Source organism: Gymnoscopelus braueri (assembly GCF_963280865.1).
Source record: "Gymnoscopelus braueri genome assembly, chromosome: 10".
Classification (NCBI taxonomy): Eukaryota; Metazoa; Chordata; class Actinopteri; order Myctophiformes; family Myctophidae; genus Gymnoscopelus; species Gymnoscopelus braueri.
The window spans coordinates 26,340,582-26,359,244 of record NC_137611.1 but is presented as its reverse complement, the minus strand read 5'-3'; the positions used below and the strand labels follow the sequence as shown (position 1 = coordinate 26,359,244).

Below are 18,663 nucleotides of genomic sequence, written 5' to 3'. Positions count from 1 at the left end.
GTCTCTCACTCTTCTTGATTCTATCAATCCGATACAATGTCATCAAAGTTGGTAAGGTATGGATGTGAAGAATCTCACCGGCATACACTTCTACTGTGTATTATACTGTATCTGTTCTAGAAGGTCAGTGAGCTTTAGGCAGTGGACTTGCTTCATATTACGTTTTTCTTTTTTCTTTAAAGATCCCTTCAATGAACATGGAATGGGTCAGAGCTATGTTTGGAATAAAGGAGTTAATATGTCCCCTATAGGGTATTCATTAACAGTGCTCAACTTTTTGTCTACCTGACTCAAGACCGTTGTTAAGAGAGGCAAGTGTAAATGAAACAAATCAATATTCACTGGTATTACCATGATGAAGCGTATGACTACTTCTTTGTGTTATTAGCTTTTAATTCTGTTTATTCTCTGTTATCCTCGTTTTAATGATTTTATAAATGTAAATTGATCTTATGTGCTTGTTTAATTCTTGTTGTTGCATGTTGTCATGCTTCTCTTTTACCTTGTTCTGTAAAGCACTTTTTAACCTCGTTTGGAAAAGCGCTATACAAATAAATGTATTATCATCATCATTACCAGGATGCTATTTTATGAAAGATTATTCATTCACTTGCTGTCATGTTTTACCACTAAACATAACCAACAGTTTCACATTTTATTGTTATTATGTGGCTTTCATTTGCAGCACATACAGTACCTATCTGTCCATAGTGCACTCTCAATGTTCAGAGCATTTGAATCATTCTGAATGAATCACTGACTTTATTCACTGTGATTGTCATTTTCATCAGAGACCCATCTGCCACCCCTTTGCATTCCTGCTGCTCACAGACTGTGACATCTCAGAGACAGATACATGTGCTACAATTGAAGCTGCCTTGTCTTGCTATAAAGATGTTTCTCTATTGTCTTTTTTCAAATGAATAAATTAAGAGACCACAGGACTTCCAATGCAGGCTTCACAAATTATATTCAAGAGAACTCCTTCATAAACTGTACGTGGAAGCTTGTCAAACGGCTTAATATTTCCTCCATAGTATCCAGAGATGTCATAACACAAAATCTGCAAAGAGAAATGAGGATCAGTGCAAAATGTGATATTTGTCATGGTTCACAAATAAATACACAGCGAGCTACAGGTATTATTTTCTAACATCTATCAGAGTGTAGACAAATTATGAATTTAGCAGCTGAATTCTCAGGATAGCATTTTATTTTGTGGAAAAACGCCATACCGTTTACAGTCGGCACATGAAAAAACTGTCATTTGTTAAAGCTGCATTGAGAATGATGGTGGTGTATGTTTTGCTGAAAAGGAAATTCTAGGAATGTAGCCTACTATACCTGATATGGTGTGTTCCCTCGCTCTGCCCATGCTCACAACCAGGGCCAACACACAACCCAGCTTGTTCCAGCAGCCTGGCACTGTAGAAGACATCTGGTGGCATTCCGAGCTCCTGGAATATCCAAAGGTACAGCCATGTGTAAAATATTGCATCTTTTTTTAGAAGTACACTTGTTTTGTGTTTTTTTTCTGCTTTGGCAGGGGTTAATGCTTAGCTTTACAAGATAGTAGTCTAACCATGGCCTTTTTAACTGCTCCAGGTGGGAGATGCAGTCTGGGGAATACAAAGGACCCTCCTTTCACTGGCTGACAACTGAAGCCTGGCAGGCTGTTTAGAACCTCAAGGACCCTCTTAACATTGTGGACCAGCATGGAACGGATGTGTTGTACCTCCTGTATGAGGAAAGATAAATGTCTTTGTTCAGGTATACCAACTTCTCTCAGAACAAAGCACAAACAGACAACTGTGATATGAATCAGAATGTAAATATCGACTGTCACCTCATTATAGACGGGGTATGAGAGGTCCCCTGGTTGCGGAGGGTTCACCATGAGATCCACGGCCATCTGACCAGTCACAGCTGAACAGGTATCTGTGGAGAACACGGTGTAGACATACTTCTCAACAGTGGGGTCCAAGTTTATCACCTCAACATATCCACCACGTAGACCACACCTGGAAGAGAAGCAAACACAAACTTAAACCAGGCTCTTAATGGTGAGATCTCGTTACAATTGGAGCTTAGTAGCTTACTGTATTCAATGCTTCACTTAATGTCATCATCAGCCAAAAATACATCAGATAATTGACACATTTAGCAAAACAAATCAGAACAGATAACTCACTCTCCCATGAAGCCTTTGGATGCTGAGTGGAAGGAAGCCAGCTCCACTGTATCTGAGAGAGGAGGCCCCATCTCAGCCAAAACCCTCTTATATGAGACAAACTCCATTCCCTCTTCAATAACACTGTCCTGGTATACTTGCATACAGAAGGGAAGGAGGAGGGAGGAAAGTACAATAATGGTATCAGAAACGTGTGGTTTGTTTTCACATTGTTTCTGGATAGATGATTCTACAGTAAAAGACCTCATGACCTCATCAGCCATGAGAAAGAGCTTCTCCTCTGAAGCAAACTGGATGACTTCTTCAATTGATTTCCTGCTTTGAACATTTCCAGGATTTCCAGGGTTGTTGACATACAGCACTGCAGGGTTACAGAGTTCCTTTGCAGACTGCAGTGCTCTATGGAGTTCATCTATCTGGAGCTCCCAGCCCTGTTCTTCATGCAGGTAGTATGGTACAATGGTGGCTCCTAGCCCCTTCAAGGTCATATTTACAGATGAGGAGCATGGCATTGGAATTAACACTCCAGTGGAGGGTGAGCTCTGACTGTTCACCAATAGGCTTAGAATTTTCTAAGGAACAAAAAAAAAACTTATGTCAGTCCTTTCCTTGGTATGTGATGATGTTAATGGTGATGATGAGGAAGAGGTATAAGTGGAGGAACAATAGAATAGATCAAACAAACGTGGATGATAATATGAATGAATCTTACCATAATGGACCTCTGAGACCCAGAAGTAATGAATATATTATCAGGGTGCGATGGAATCCCACCATCTCTTTGAGATATGAACTTTGCAACATTTTGCTGCACATGGAGTAGACCCCCTGTTGGACTATATGAACCTACAAAAAGGCCAAAGTTTTCTTAGGAACATTCACTCTGGCACTCAGCCAGATGGGTATACCTGCTCTGTGGTTTATATATTGCACATAAAAGGAAGTATACAACAAACTTTGCTGAACAATAATCACAGAACTTCATACACAGTGGTGGAAAAAGTACTATTTTTTTTTTTGTAAAAGTACAAAAGTATTGGTATCAAAATGTACTTAAAGTACCAAAACTAGAAAGTACTCATTATGCAGAATGTCCCATTTCACAAGTTTTCAAATGTATAAAATGTATACAAATCTTTTGAAAATAGCTGCGACGCATCGTGAGCTTGTAGATCGGCTATTTTCAAATGGCCGACATGTATATAGGGCTGAAGTGGTTAATGTATGTTTTGTAATAATAATTAAAATCTACAAAGTAACAAGTAAGTTAAGTTTTCAAATAATTGTAGTGGAGTAAAAGTACAATATTTGCCTCTGAGATGAGTGGAGTAGAAGTAAAAGTATTGAAAATTGAAAAGGAAAATATTCCTCAAAAGTGTACTTAAATACAGTACTTGAGTAAATGTACTTAGTTACTTTCCACCACTGGTCATACAACTCACTGGACTTGTCAACTCCACCAGTACTCACCTACACTCCCTCCATCACATGCTTCAAGCAGCCTCTGAGCCCTCTCTCTGACATCCACTGGCAGTGTGTCATTATTGGCAAGCTGGGGGTAAAGACAGGCTGCAAGAACCTGTCCATTATTTAGGCACAAAGTAAAAGTATATTATTTCTTTACAAATCGGAGATCTTTTATGCCCCAAGTGTCTTATAATGAAAATGGAAATAAAGGCATTCATGCCTTTTTCAGAACAACTTTCTTACAGAACATAATGCCTAAGAGGTGAAGACATGATATTACCTGCCGGACGAAAGTCAAAGGCTTTACTCCTGCCCTGTGTGGGTCACCCCAGGAGACATCTATCACTTGCTTATATGGCTTCTGTACTCCCTAAATAAAAAATTATAATACAGGTCACCTTCTTAACATATGATTATGAAATGTATTACCCATCAGAACATCCAATATCTTCAATACTTACCTGACTAAGTTCTTCTTTGATCTGTTTGGCTAGTTTCCCCAGAACTTCCAGCTCTGACGGTCTGATGTTCCTCACCTTTGGACTGATCTGTCTCAAGGGAGACATTTCTCACACTCTTCTTCTTGATCCTATACTGTATGTCCTCTGAAATCTGAAATGTCATCAACGTGTGCACGGTACAGTATGTGTGCACGGCTACACAGTACAGTAGCCTATCTCTATTCTGTCTTTTCTAAGAGGTCAATGAGCTTTGTTCATTGGCCTTGCTTCATATGACGTTTTCTTTTTTTCAGTTTTTTAAAGATCCCTTCAGTGAATACAGGGAGGGTCAGGAATACAAAAAGTACATATTGATACATACTGTACATACTTTAAATTGTTGTACTTGAGAAAAGAACATACTCTTGGTTAGATATTACTCCACTACAAGTTAAAGTTATTCATTCAGTTAAAGCACTGGTGTACTGCTGTAAAAAAATACTTGAAGGAGTAGGTCACCCAAAAAATTACTTATTTTCTATCAATTACGCACCCCATGAAGCATTGAATTCATGGAGATTTTTTAGTTTTTGTCGCATTCCTAAGCAAATGATTTGATTACTGCCGGAAATATGCTAATGTATCCGGTAGGAGACTCAAAGGAGACTCTTTGAGTCTCCTACAGGAAATACACCGGTCATAGTATATCAAGTATATTTTCTTTGTAATATAAATACTTTGCTGTATTGTTTTCACAATGCATTTACAGAACCTTGTAACTCTTTAAAACCACCTATTGAATGCGATCGATAAAAATGCAATTCACTCGACAGTGTAATTTAAAATGTTTATTTAATGACTACTGTCTCAAATGAGGTGTAACACATTTCGGTAACACTTTACTCATTCTCTGGTGGTCGTTCAGAGATCAACCCTCCTTGCTACTCCTACCCACCTATGAGCACTCATCCTGGGCATAGAAGTGGAACTGTTTAATAACATCCTTAGCTTATGATATATTACAGTAGTTGGTTAATTCATGGTGACTTCACCATTAGTTAATGGCCAGGATCAGGAATTAATGATGAGTTCATAATAAATTCATGATGAATTAATGTATGAGTTCATCATTAATTAATCATTAATTAAGTGTTATTGTCTTTCGGCCTGGCGAGAGAGTATGTTTTACCCCCTGTCCGTCCGTACGTCCGTGTGTCCGTGTGTCCATCTGTCTGCGAGCAGCTAATCTCCGGCACCGTTGGCCCGGTCGCTGCGAAACTGTGCACACACACTCCGTGGATGCCAATTCAGAACCTCTGCCCCAAACTTTTCACATGGGCCTGTTATAGCACCACCAGGCGGCCACAATATACTACCTGACCTGGCGGAGACCTGTGCTCCGAGGAGCACTTTTTCTAGTTACGTGTATGAATTTGCCCCCTTAGTGTTACCCAGGTTTCTAATGCTGAGAATTATGTGGCCAACTGCATTTTAGAAAATAAAATAAAATCAACACTGACTTCAAAGCTCTGCTTAAAAGTAATGAGTAATGACAATCCTGTAAACTCTTTACTTTGAAGAACTGAAAACTGAAACAAAGAACAATCAATATATTTTAAAAAAAAGAGGTCATGGGACATTATATCAATAACAGAAACATATGTTTACAAGATTTGAGATACAGTAAAAAGGATGTAACCAATAATCACAAGAGATCTGGTCCGTTACCTAAATAGTTAACCATTTCCCCCATCTTTTTTCACCCAACTCTTTTTGGAGTCTTAAAGAATAGGTCATCAATGACAACAATCTTCATAATAAATATTTAGTGGCTTCAAAAGTAAAATATCTGCCATTGAAACGTAGTGGAGTAAAAGTCATATATGTTACAAAAGAAAATACTTAAGAAAGTACAGATACTTGAAAAATGTACTTAAGTACTCAAGTAAATGTACTTTGTTACTGTCCATCACTGAATTAGTTAATACAGGTGTGGGCAACCACCACTTTTTGATCTACCAGGTGTTCAGGCTACTGATAAATCAAGTTGATCAAAAACAACGATTAACCATTATCGTTGTTGTGCATAAAATGTTTCTTCCCAGAAAGTCAGATTGTCAGAACTTTATTATTCATATTAAATTATTTCATCTCTTTGTTATTATTTAACAGTTACTTGTTCTATGCTTGTATTTATTCTAATTAGCATTAAGACGTAAAAGCAATGGTGGTTTTTACTGTCTGGCAAACTGGCAATGGGTGGTCATGCCAGCCCGTGACAATGTCGCCTATATGGGTATTCATTAACAGTGCTGAACGTATATGGGTGTACTCCCTGTACCCTACACCCATGACTGTATGGCCACACAAAGCTCCAACCTGGTCATTACGTTTGCTGACGACGCGAGACAGTGACAGGCCCTCCCTCCTGCTGAGAACCTGACACAGTGCCAGGAGAACAACCTGTCTGTCAACATTGATAAGACCATGGAGCTGATTGTGGGCTACGGGAGGCAGAGCTCACCCCATCTACAGTATATCTACGGCATCGCAGTGATATAATCCTGGATTCCAGGAATCCAGGATGATCAAAGACCCCAGCCACAAGCTGCTTCCGATGCTACCGCGTGGCAAGCAGTTCTGCATCCACAAGACCAAGGGCAGTAGGCTCCGAAACAGCTACTTCCCCCAGGCAATCAGGTTTATGAACTATTAACACTATAGGCCTGTCTCCCCACCACACACACACTCTCTCTCACACACACACACACACACACACACACACACACACACACACACACACACACACACACACACACACACACACACACACACACACACACACACACACACACAGTGTACATACATAATCATATGTACATATAGTATGTACATATATTATGTACATAATATTTATAAGTAGGACCATTGCACACAGAACCTTCTATGACTAATGAACTGTCCATACTTCCTTAGCTATTTCTTTAACCGTACTCTTTATTTTTATTCTTAGTTATTTATTTTGTTATTGTTGTGATTGTTGCTACAATGCTGAGGAACCCAAACCAAAGAATTTTACTCTTTCGTACTCATCATAAGAAATGTAACCAAATTGTTGGAAGATGCACACACAAAGAGTTGAGTTGTGAGAGAATGTTTGGCAAGTCGTTAAAACAATTACGACACTTTGTATCCTTATTTCTAAAAAGAAAAAAGAAATTGAAAAAAAAATTTACTAATTGAATGCTACTCACTTTGATAAGAGGCTGCTTACAGCACAACCACAATCTGTCCCATGGAGGTATCAGATCAGAGTATTTCAGTATGAGACAAGCAAATGGATTTTTGCTATGTACAATCATACTCAATGAATAATACTCCAAACTGTCATTAAGATCAAAATATTTTTATGAGAGACAAACAAATGTCATGATTTATGTACAACAATGCATTCAACAATTACAGAGCCATGAAATTGCAAAACAAAACACACTGTAACACAAACTAATGAACAGAAATAGATTCATGAGGATGTGTCTATTGTCTCTTTTCAAATGAATAAATAGAAACCGCAGTACTGTGACATTTAGCCTTCACAAATGTTCTATTCAAGGGAACTCCTTCATAAACTGTAGGTGGAAGCTTATCAAACGGCTCAATATTTCCTCCATCGTATCCAGCGATGTCATAACACAAAATCTGCAAGAGAAATGAGGGTCAGTGATAAATATTTGTCATGCCTCAAATGTCAATACACAGCAAGCAGTTGCAATTATTTGCTAATGTCTGTCAGAGTAGACAAATGCTAAATTTAGCAGCTGCATTCTCAGGATAGCATTTTATTTTGTGGAAACCTGTCATACATCATTTACAGTTCGCACAAAAACTGTAACAACTGTCATTTGTTAAAGCTGCATTGAGAATAATGGTGGTATATGTTCTGCTGATAAGGAAATTCTAGGAATGTAGCCTAACCTGATATGGTGTGTTCCCTCGCTCTGCCCATGCTCACAACCAGGGCCAACACACAACCCAGCTTGTTCCAGCAGCCTGGCACTGTAGAAGACATCTGGTGGCATTCCAAGCTCCTGGAATTTAAGGTACAGCCATGTGTAAAATATATTGCATCTTAGAAGTACACTTGGGTTTGTTTCTGCTTTGGCTGAGGTTAATGCTTAGCTTTACAAGATAGTATTCTTCTAACCATGGCCTTTTTAACTGCTCCAGGTGGGAGATGCAGTCTGGGGAATACAAAGGACCCTCCTTTCACTGGCTGACAACTGAAGCCTGGCAGGCTGTTTAGAACCTCAAGGACCCTCTTAGCGTTATGGACTACCATGGCACGGATGTTCTGTATCTCCTGTATGAGGAAAGAGACATATGGCGGGGGGGGGGGGGGGGGGTAAGTAGTCACGTCCCATCATGTTTCAGAACAAGCACATAACTGCACGAGACACAATAGTAAATATTCTGCCGTACTAAAGGACAGGTGCTGTGAAACATATATGAATCAAAATTAAAATGTATGGTGTCACCTCATTATAGACGGGGTATGAGGGGTCCCCTGGTTGCGGAGGGTTCACCATGAGATCCACAGCCATCTGACCAATCACAGCTGAGCAGGGGTCTGTGGAGAACATAGTGTGGGCATAGTTCATGATAACGGGATCCAGGTTAACAAGCTCAACATAGCCACCCCGCAGGCCACACCTGTAGTGGAGGACAATACAAACAAACCATGTTTTTATGTCACTGAGATTTGGAACATATAAGCTCAGGCTTGTGTTGCTAGTGCTACCATTGACCATTAAGTTAAGCTGCTCTCATTGGCCAAAGCAGACAAGGTAAATAAGTAACACACCCATAAGAACAGATAACTCACTCAAACTTAAATCATGCTCTTAATTGTGAGCTCTTGTTAAAATTGGAGCTTAGTAGCTTACTGTTTTCAAATGCTTCACTTGTCATCATCAGCCAAAAACACATCAGATAATTAACACATTTAGCAAAACAAATCAGAACAGATAACTCACTCTCCCATGAAGCCTTTGGATGCTGAGTGGAAGGAAGCCAGCTCCACTGTATCTGAGAGAGGAGGCCCCATCTCAGCCAAAACCCTCTTATATGAGACAAACTCCATTCCCTCTTCAATAACACTGTCCTGGTATACCTGCAGATAGAAGTGAGGAGAAAAGTACAATAATGACATTAGAAAAGTATAGTTTGGTTACTTTCCCATTGTTCCTGGATTGATGATAAATACTACAGTTGAAGACATTTACCTCATCAGCCATGAGAAAGAGCTTCTCCTCTGAAGCAAACTGGACGACTTCTTCCATCGATTTCCTGCTTTGAACATGACCTAGTGGCAACAAGGTATGGATGATGTTGCAAGGCAAGATCACTGGGAACAGACGGACACATAAATCTATTATGCAACATTTACAATTACCTGTAGGATTTCCAGGGTTGTTGACATACAGCACTGCAGGGTTACAGATTTCCTTTGCAGACTGCAGTGCTCTATGGAGTTCATCTACCTGGAGCCCCCAGCCCTGTTCTTCATTCAGGTAGTATGGTACAATGGTAGCTCCTAGCCCCTCCAAGGTCATACTTACAGATGAGCAGGATGGTGTTGGAATTAACACTCCAGTGGAGGGTGAGCTCTCACTGTTCACCAATAGGTTTAGAATATGCTAAAGGAACAAAGTAAAACAAAATGTCATAATGGAATCTACTTGATTATGTTGACAGTGATGTTGACAGATACTGTAAAGGTGGAGGAACAAAAGAATAGATCAGATAAACATAGATTAAGAAGATAATATTAACGATTCTTACCATAATGGATCTCTGAGAGCCAGAGGTAATGAATATATTATCAGGGTGCGATCGAATCCCACCATCTCTTTTAGATATGAACTTGGAGACATTTTGCTGAACATGAAATAAACCACCGGTTGGAGTATATGAACCTACAAAAAGGCAAAAGTTTTCTTATGAACATTCACAATGGCACATGGTTACACGTGTCTATTTGGAGACACATGTCCAGATGACTTTCTCCAGATTATAAATTGCATGTTATGACCTCAAGTCAATATAATCTCAAACAACCACTTCAATACATTTTAACATCTAAAATACAATAACAACACACTTTGCAGACATTACACTCACTATCTATCAGATAAAATAATTTGATTTGTTAAGTGGACAGTACTCACCCACACTCCCTCCTTCACATGCTTCAAGCAGCCTATGGGCCCGCTCTCTGACATCCACTGGCAGTTTGTCACTGTTGGCAAGCTGGGGGTAAAGGCAGGCTGCAAGAACCTATCCATTATTTGGACAAACAGACAGGTGGCCAGGGTAAAGATTAATATTCTGTACATTAAAATGTACTCAGTTGATACACACAGGTGTTCATGGTAAGGTATGGTTAAAAGGCAACATTACCTGTCGGACAAATGACAGGGGTTTTACTCCTAACCTGTGTGGGTCACCCCAGGAGACATCTATCACTTGCTTGTATGGTTTTCTTGCTCCCTATAGATGAGGGGATTCAGTTCAATTGCTAACCATACGTGGCAAACAAAACAAATGTTTTTTTTTATAAAAGTTTCTTATTCCTTCTTTTACTATCTAGATAGGATAGAAATAGAGAGGCAGGAAACTGAGGGCAGAGGAAGAGCTGACACACTATCCGGTCATCTACCAGAGTAGCCCCTGTAGCACATGTACTGTACATGTCAACATCCTGTATAGATTTATACCTGTTTAAGCTCTTCTTCGATTTGACTGGCTCGTCTCCCCAGGGCTTCCAGCTCTGACTGCCTGATGTTCCTCACCTTTGGACTGATCTGTCTCAAGAGAGACATGTCTAGATCTCTTTAAGTGTGTGCTGGTCAGCACCTGTTCTGAACTTCCAAAGGGTCGGAGGGTTTCTAGGCATAGATACACACATAATAAATTAGTTAACATGTGGCTCCAATAGAGTATTCATTAGCAGAGTTTAAATTTCCCTGGCTCATTTGCCCAGACCACATAGTCTAGAGGCAAGTGAGAACACATACCGGTAGTCAAACAAAATGCTCTGGCTTTGTCAGCATAATATTTTAGGAAAGATTTTTCATTCACTTGTGTTGTATATTATCAGTGATAAGGTCGCAGGCCTGCCTTGGAAGAGAGTCTTGAGTCTTAAGTCTTTATTTTCAAGACAGGGATTACAGCGAGGTGTCTGTCCTTGGATCGAATGACACAGAGCACACAAAATCACATCAATCAATACAATGTATGTATACCTTTCAGTCAAGAGATCATCCCTAACTTTCCAACTCCTCCCCTAGTTCTCATTTGACCAGTCACATTCAACCAAGCTGGAGGCTGGACAACCCAAAACTCAGCACTCCCAGTCAGTGGTTGAACCAATTTGCATTTACAGAGAATTACATTAACAGGGATAAACATTAAACCATATTTCCACATGAAACTTTGTAAACCATCTTACTCAACATGTTGTTAGCTTTTGAATGAATCCAAGAACCTGTATACGTTAGTGATTGTAGACTTTGGTTCGATGAACTTCATTGAAGACATTAAATTGTCGCTTTGTGTGTGAGCAGTAGACAGACTGGCAACTTCTCAAGAAAGGAACTAGGATAATTGATATGATAATGATCTCAGAGATAACAATGATCTAACCAAAAGGGTTCTTTCAACCCCCTATATATGTTTACTGTTCTACTGTAAACACTCAACTTTGAATAATAGGTGAAGAAGGCCCAGGGTGCCCTTCCAAACAATGGATCAAAAGGTTTCTAAGGTGGCAAAGAATGAAAGGCCAACAGATCTACAGAAAAATATGGGAGAATAGCATTTGAATGTCTTCGCAAAACAAACTTGGTAACTTTATACTAAAATCAGTGATCCAAAACACAATACTTAATAGGGGAGATATGGTACAAATATTCCACACTTGCTCAAATCGGTAAGTTAGGCCTACAGAAAAGTGAGCCTTCCACTTGTTCTCTGGACCCTATTCCCACAATATTGTTTATGTGTGTCTATGATATATTGAATAGTGTTAATGGTTCCTTACTAAATAATATTGTGGCAGTTTTTTTTTATCACACTCCTGCTGAAGAAGAGCAACATAGATCCAACTGTGACCGACAACAAGACCAACTCCAACCCTCTTTTCCAATACTTGAAAGGGTTGTCTAGTGAAAAAAAACAAGGATCAGTCCTCTCTCATTGTTTCGTATTATTCGGGTATCAATTACAAATTGGCCAACAAATTTTAAATTATGAATTATAAATGTAATTTAATAAGTATTTCCATTATCTTCTTAACCCCTTGTTATTATTAGCTCCAATCAGAACCTCTCCCTCCGCTCCATAGATAGACCATAGTATACGGCCAACGCTTCGCGGTAAATGTTTCTCATCGGACCTAAATAAAGAACGTACTACTACTTCCCCACTTCCTGTTTTGATTTTCTCATCTCGCTGTACTCCCAGACAGTAAGACACAGGTTGCCACCTATGCTTTACTCTGCGGCAGGAGAGACTACCATCGAACGTCCAACATGATGAAACACAGTCTCCTCACATCAAGGTAGACCTCACGAGGGTTTACAACAACAACAACAAAAAAACGCGACAATTCCACGTAACCTCCGCGCTCCAGAGACAGCCGACACCACGTCCGCGTTCGAGGCGGTTGTCAGCAGCAGGGAGAAGATGGCACTGAGCTCGGGCGGCTGGACTCCAGCCCCGGCGGTCAGTGCTGCTCCTCCGTCCCAGGCTCTGCTGCACGGCGGCGGCGGCGGCGGGCCCACGCTGCTGGCCAGCTGCAACACCGTGCTGATGTCGGTGCGGGTGTCGGTGTGTCACTCGGGCATCCGCCCGCTCTGCCTCCCCGGGGCGGGCAACGAGGCTCTGCGGCTGCAGCTCAGCATGGACCCCGGCCGCCAGGGAGAGTTCCGCCTGGCGCTGCGAGACACGAGCGGAAGCCGCAGTGTGGTGAGGATGGATGGATTGGGTTGAATTGATTGAACAGAACACCACACCGATCACCTGTGATCTGTCGAACGCCAGCTACCAGTGGTGGAAGAACTTAAAGTAAAAGTAGCAATACCACGATCAAAATACTCTGTTTACAAGTAAAAGGCCTGTGTTCAAAATGTTACTTGAGTAAAAGTACAAAAGTATTGGCATCACAATATACTTAAAGTACCAAAATGTACTAAAATGTTTGAAAATAGCAGCGACGCGTTGTGAGCTTGTAGATCTGCTATTTTCAAATAGCCTACCGGTATGTATCAAATAGGGCATAAGGGGTTAATGTATGTTTTATAATATAATAATTTTACATCTGCAAAGTAACTAGTAACTAAAGTGTTGGAGTAAAAGTACAATATTTACCTCTGAGATGTAGTGTAGAAGTAAAACTACTGAAAACTGGAAATACTCCAGTAAAGTAAAAAATACCTCAAGTACATTACTTGGGTAAATGTACTTAGTTACTTTCCATCACTGCCAACTATTAAACGTCAGAGGTTTATGCACAGTATTATATTATTGTTTGTACACTCAGAGTCACAAATATACATGAACACAGGATTGTCCTGTGTGTGTGTGAAGGATGGTACATCATCCACCACATTTGGCTAACGCAGGTTAAAATAATAGGTAATGCTGGGTTTCATTTCTCTGATTCAAGTGACCTGTAGCTACATTTAAAATGATTTACTCTGATTATAACTATAAAAGCAGTATTTCTGTCTGCTCAAGTGATGGGCCTTATCCAGACCAGTGCATATAGGTAGAAATGAATCATATCATAAACATTGAATTACTGGCGTTACTGCCATTGTCTTCCGTCCCACAGTTCATCGCTGAGTTTGACTTGCGCTCGGTACAGTATGAAGTCAAATCCCCACGGTGTCATGAGATGCGTCTGGCCACGCCGCCCCACGACTGCATCCGATTCAACTTCCGCTGTGACCGGGAGGCAGAGGAATGGGCCACGGTAGTGATGTCATCACTAAGAGAGGCACACAGAGGTCAGAGAGTGATAGTATTGCTTCCTTTGCTCCTTCCTTCCCCTCAAAGTTTTGAGAAGTGCTTTTCCACTGAAAGCTGATTGTTTGTTTCTGCTGTCAGTTGCAAATATTACAGCTCATGATTCAGATGACAGAAGACTTCACACAGCGGCAGCTATAGAACAATGGAGCTCTGCTTCATTACCACTCACTGGTACGTGTCTTGACTTTTTTCTTACAATGGTCTCTCTCTCAACAATGCACTAAAATATCATTACCTGTCATCAATTTGTTATAGAGGAGCTTTGCCTTGAGCTGGCGAGGGCGATCGAAGCAGGCGACACACAGGCTGCTTCCCAGCATGCATCATCTCTGGCTCGGCAAAAAGCAGCGTTGACAATTCAGCTCTCCGAAAAGAGCTACGCGGATGGAGAGATTAGGTGGGGACTGCGAAAATTGGGGTGTTTTACTGTGACTGAATGATTCTTGAGATGAGAAATTACGTTCTGATGAATCTGAGCTCATAGAATGCCCCTTCTGTCTTGTAGTTTATCTGTGGCAGTGGAAGACGTTTCTTCATCCTGTTGTGTGACAGTGAAAGTCTTTCCCCACATGACTGTGGCAGCACTGAAGCAGCAGGTTGGAAAACTAAATTGGTATATCAGTGGACTATCTTCACACAATAAAAAGTAAACATGGCATTTGTAAACTCAAAACACGCTCCTTTTTATCAGGTGTTTCTGGAATATGGCTTTCATCCACGAGTGCAGCGCTGGGTCATTGGGCAGTGCTTGTGCACGGAGCCACGGTCCCTGGCCTCCTATGGTGTCCAGAAAGACGGGGACACTGCGTACCTCTACCTGGTGTCTGCCCGCCAAGCCCACATTACCCGCCAGCTGTTCCAGCAAGACCAGGAGAATGCCCTGCTAGCCCCACCTCCGCCCCCAAGCAACGGTTCAACCTCTCAAGACTGGAGAGGATACAGTACCCTTCCGTCTCGGCTCAACTACAGCACTCCAGGTGTGATTCATGCACACAATCTGCGTGTGCACAATCACATACAGTGGCTATAGATAGGCCTGTCACAGTCATTATGTAATCGCCTGATCGCAATTATTTGAGATAAACGCTGTTATCTTTGCGTGAGCCTCAGAATCGTTTCCATTCATCTGTATAGGTTCTTCTGTTGAAAATGTACATGGTACACTATACATTTTCAAAAATAGTGGAAATAGCAGATCTACAAGCTCACTCTGCGACGCATTGTGAGCTAGTAGATCAGCCATTTCCACTATTAAAAAAACCCATTGCAAGTCAATCATTACAATCCATTGTCACTGTCAGTAATTTCTTTGCAAAGTTATTTGTCATATCTGCCCTGTGCAAGTTGTTTACAAACCATAATAGGCAAAGTATTTATATCTTCCAATGTTCAATACCAAAATCACAATTTAATTGTCAATCGTCAATTAATTATTTGTATGACAATTAATCTTGGAGTAAAATGTCATGATCGTGACAGCCCTAGCTATAGATGCCTTCAACATGCTGTGTTTGCTAGGAGACACGTGAAACCCCTGTCAACATCCTCTCAGCTGTTTACACCACTAGCAAGTTTAAAACAGGGCTAAAAATAGTCATCTTTTTTGTAGGCAAGAGCTGCTTCATTTATAGCTTATGATGTTTCCCAGGTCAACGTTTTACCAACAGGAAGTTCGCCAAGGTTAGATAGTGGTGTTGTTGTCTAATGTCTACAGAATTAAACTTGTCTATTATGCCCTCTTAACCCACTAAAACCGGGAAATGATACGATACGATACGATACTTTGTCAGCTCACACTGAAATCTTTTACATTTTTGAAAAATGTAAAAAGTGTGAGAACTACTGATTTTAGAAGGCATTTGTAGAATCGGCCCCAGGTCTTAATGGGTTAATGGTTTCAGAATATAACGGCTCACTCATTGACACCCTTTTTCTGTTTTTGTTTTGTTCATTTTCATTGGCTTGCAGGTGGAGCTGGGGATAGACCAACAGGTGGTGAGATTAAAGATGACCTCAACCTAGAGACTTTGCAGATAAAAGAAAAGCCCAGCAAATCCAGTAAATCACAGGTACATTTCAAGTACTGTGTACGCTACGTATCACAAAGTTGCTGTCACACATTGGAAGTAAACATATATTCTTTTTGTCCACTCTTATTGTCTCTGCAGACAGAGTGGGCTTGTCCGTCATGCACTTTCATTAACAAGCCTTCGCGTCCCGGCTGTGAGATCTGTACTGCGGACAGACCAGACACAAACAAGCACAGTCGAATCCAACAGGTATGGCAAGCTGTCTCAAAATATACACTACCCTTTTCACACTGTACTATTGATTAGAATTGTCCCGTCAAATAACGTTTCTGTCTTTCTCTCATGAAGGAAAAAGGACGAAGAGAAGACAGAGGAGAGACTGCTTTAACTAGTAGTTGACTGCCCAGCAATCCAGTCTGCTCGCTCAAACACACACACACAGCCAGTGAGATTGCTAACTCGGTTGGTTTGGTTTTACTAATTACTGACAATATATACTCACACATCCAGATGTCAGGTGCACTGCAGGTCCTGGTGACTAGCTGGCTGGCTGGCTGGGAAAGACTGGAGCTTTAGTAGCGCTGTAACACGACACAGGGTTGGGTAGGGGATCAGATGAGAAATTACATGCAAAGAGCATCTGCTTTTGACAGTCTTTATGGACATGATGACATGGTTACAAACCTTTGCATCTGGGCAGAGCAGAGGCAGACCTCGCCATTATTTATTTTAAAGGTTGCTACGGGGGGTGGATATGTGGTGCAAACTGTGCAGACTCATCCAATATTTATTTAAGAAGGGGGTGATAAGTTCCCCCTATTTTATCACAAGAGAAGATAAGAGAATGTCAGAATTGGCCAACTGTGAAAGGAGAGGTCAGTACGTGGGTTGTACAATATCTTTCTGTCACTGGTTGGTGCCAAATCATTTTAAAAAAAAAGAAAAAAAAGCCACGTTTGTTGAAAGAAAATCTGCTGCATTTACAGGGTTTTAAAGTGCTTTTATTTTTTATAACATTGTATTAAGTGTATTATTTTTAACAATGTTTCATTGAACAATTTTTGTCATTGTCACTCTTCACAATTCACTATGAGCTGTGATAGGGAAATTATTTGTTTTATCAGTACATACTGTAATACTGTAAATTGGTATCAGCTGAATAAACATAACAAAATGTCTAAGATACATAAGTGAATGTATGAATGACTATCACACTTTTACAATTAGCCCCCAGACCAGGGAGAACAAACAGACCTTTGGTTCCTGAAGTAACTTTAGCTGGCTAAATCATATTACATGTTTCATAATCATTAGATCAATAGAACATTTATTCATTCCAAACTGTAATACCACTGAAATGATCAAATGTGGTGCCATAATTTGACCTCCAGCCCCTAATCATTTTGTAACTCTGGATTGCATTTCTGGAATGCTCCCTAAACAGACAAATGTTAGTTTTTTTTGCAATCGCTTGAAAATATAAAACTTTAAAATGTGTATTTTCTATTTCCTTTCTTTTTCAGCCTGTGCTGAGTCCTAATGACAAGCAAGTTATCTATCTATATATATACAGGTGCATCTAAATAAATGAGAGTATAGTAGAAAAGTTTGTTTTCCCCCGTAATATAATTTGAAAAGTGAAACTTTCATATATTCTAGATGCATTGTGCATAAAGTTAAATTATACTCTAGTATTTCATGTACATAAGACCACTCAAAAGGATTTATATCACAGAAATGTCACAGTATGTTAATCTATGCTACTCAATATTTGGTCTGGGCTACTTTTGAACTAATTACTAATTAATAAGTCAAATCCAGGTTTGACAAAGTCTGGTCCGTACAGCCTGGTTTATTCCGTTCCATGAACGCCAAGCCAGGCTGAAAAGGAGCGACTTTGTCGAGCTAGACCTTGTCGAGCCAGGATGGTAAAGCCAGGCTTCATGTATTCCTATAAAAGACCATGAAAGTTGAATCCTTGAACTTGACCAATCATGGAGCCCAAAACCAGAGCGGCGTTCTATAATCAATCAATCAATTCTTCAGCAGTGGTCTCTTCATGTTGTAGTTTAGTAATGAATGGCCCAAGCTGCTCTCAGAGCCCTTTTTATGCCAGGTGAGTACAGGTGATGGCCCAGACCCCCACCCCTGGCACTCCTGGTACCCCATGAAGACAAATGTATACATTTGTATCACTATATAGGCGAGGGTCGCTCTGCTGAATGGATACGGTGGTGATTAGCTGCCTGCCCGCGTGAATGGACGAGGAGGCGGGCTAATGGTCTGACGGCCACTATTCTGTTTGGATCTTTTACTTCATTTTCTAGGGGAGGTGAGATTTTAGTTCCTGCCTCTACGGTGGGTACACCACTGATAGCGTCACAATGATTTTTAACCACTTAGCTTTGGCTATTCAAAAATAGCAGATCTACAAGCTCATAGC

The 18,663-nt window shown here is 40.5% G+C and overlaps 2 protein-coding genes across 2 annotated transcripts; one reads left to right on the top strand and one right to left on the bottom strand.

Annotated features, from left to right (window-relative positions):
* Nucleotides 1-1,149: 1,149 nt before the first annotated feature.
* LOC308093475 (alanine aminotransferase 1-like) lies at nucleotides 1,150-11,118 on the bottom strand (the record flags this gene model as incomplete). The annotated part of the gene is made up of 18 exons (XM_080439811.1): nucleotides 10,875-11,118; nucleotides 10,558-10,647; nucleotides 10,326-10,434; nucleotides 9,940-10,073; nucleotides 9,551-9,794; nucleotides 9,381-9,460; nucleotides 9,132-9,268; nucleotides 8,634-8,808; nucleotides 8,303-8,458; nucleotides 8,074-8,186; nucleotides 7,717-7,797; nucleotides 6,478-6,565; nucleotides 4,120-4,206; nucleotides 2,192-2,667; nucleotides 1,847-2,021; nucleotides 1,583-1,738; nucleotides 1,345-1,457; nucleotides 1,150-1,156 (listed from the first exon to the last, which is right to left on the bottom strand). Exons 1-18 carry the CDS (start codon nucleotides 10,977-10,979, stop codon nucleotides 1,150-1,152), a joined length of 2,526 nt encoding a protein of 841 aa, XP_080295937.1. The 5' UTR covers nucleotides 10,980-11,118.
* Nucleotides 11,119-12,583: 1,465 nt separating this feature from the next.
* sharpin (SHANK-associated RH domain interacting protein) lies at nucleotides 12,584-17,410 on the top strand. Its single transcript, XM_080441059.1, has 9 exons — nucleotides 12,584-13,125; nucleotides 13,994-14,168; nucleotides 14,269-14,361; nucleotides 14,446-14,587; nucleotides 14,696-14,786; nucleotides 14,882-15,167; nucleotides 16,159-16,259; nucleotides 16,359-16,469; nucleotides 16,569-17,410. Exons 1-9 carry the CDS (start codon nucleotides 12,844-12,846, stop codon nucleotides 16,617-16,619), a joined length of 1,332 nt encoding a protein of 443 aa, XP_080297185.1. The 5' UTR covers nucleotides 12,584-12,843; the 3' UTR covers nucleotides 16,620-17,410.
* Nucleotides 17,411-18,663: the final 1,253 nt, after the last annotated feature.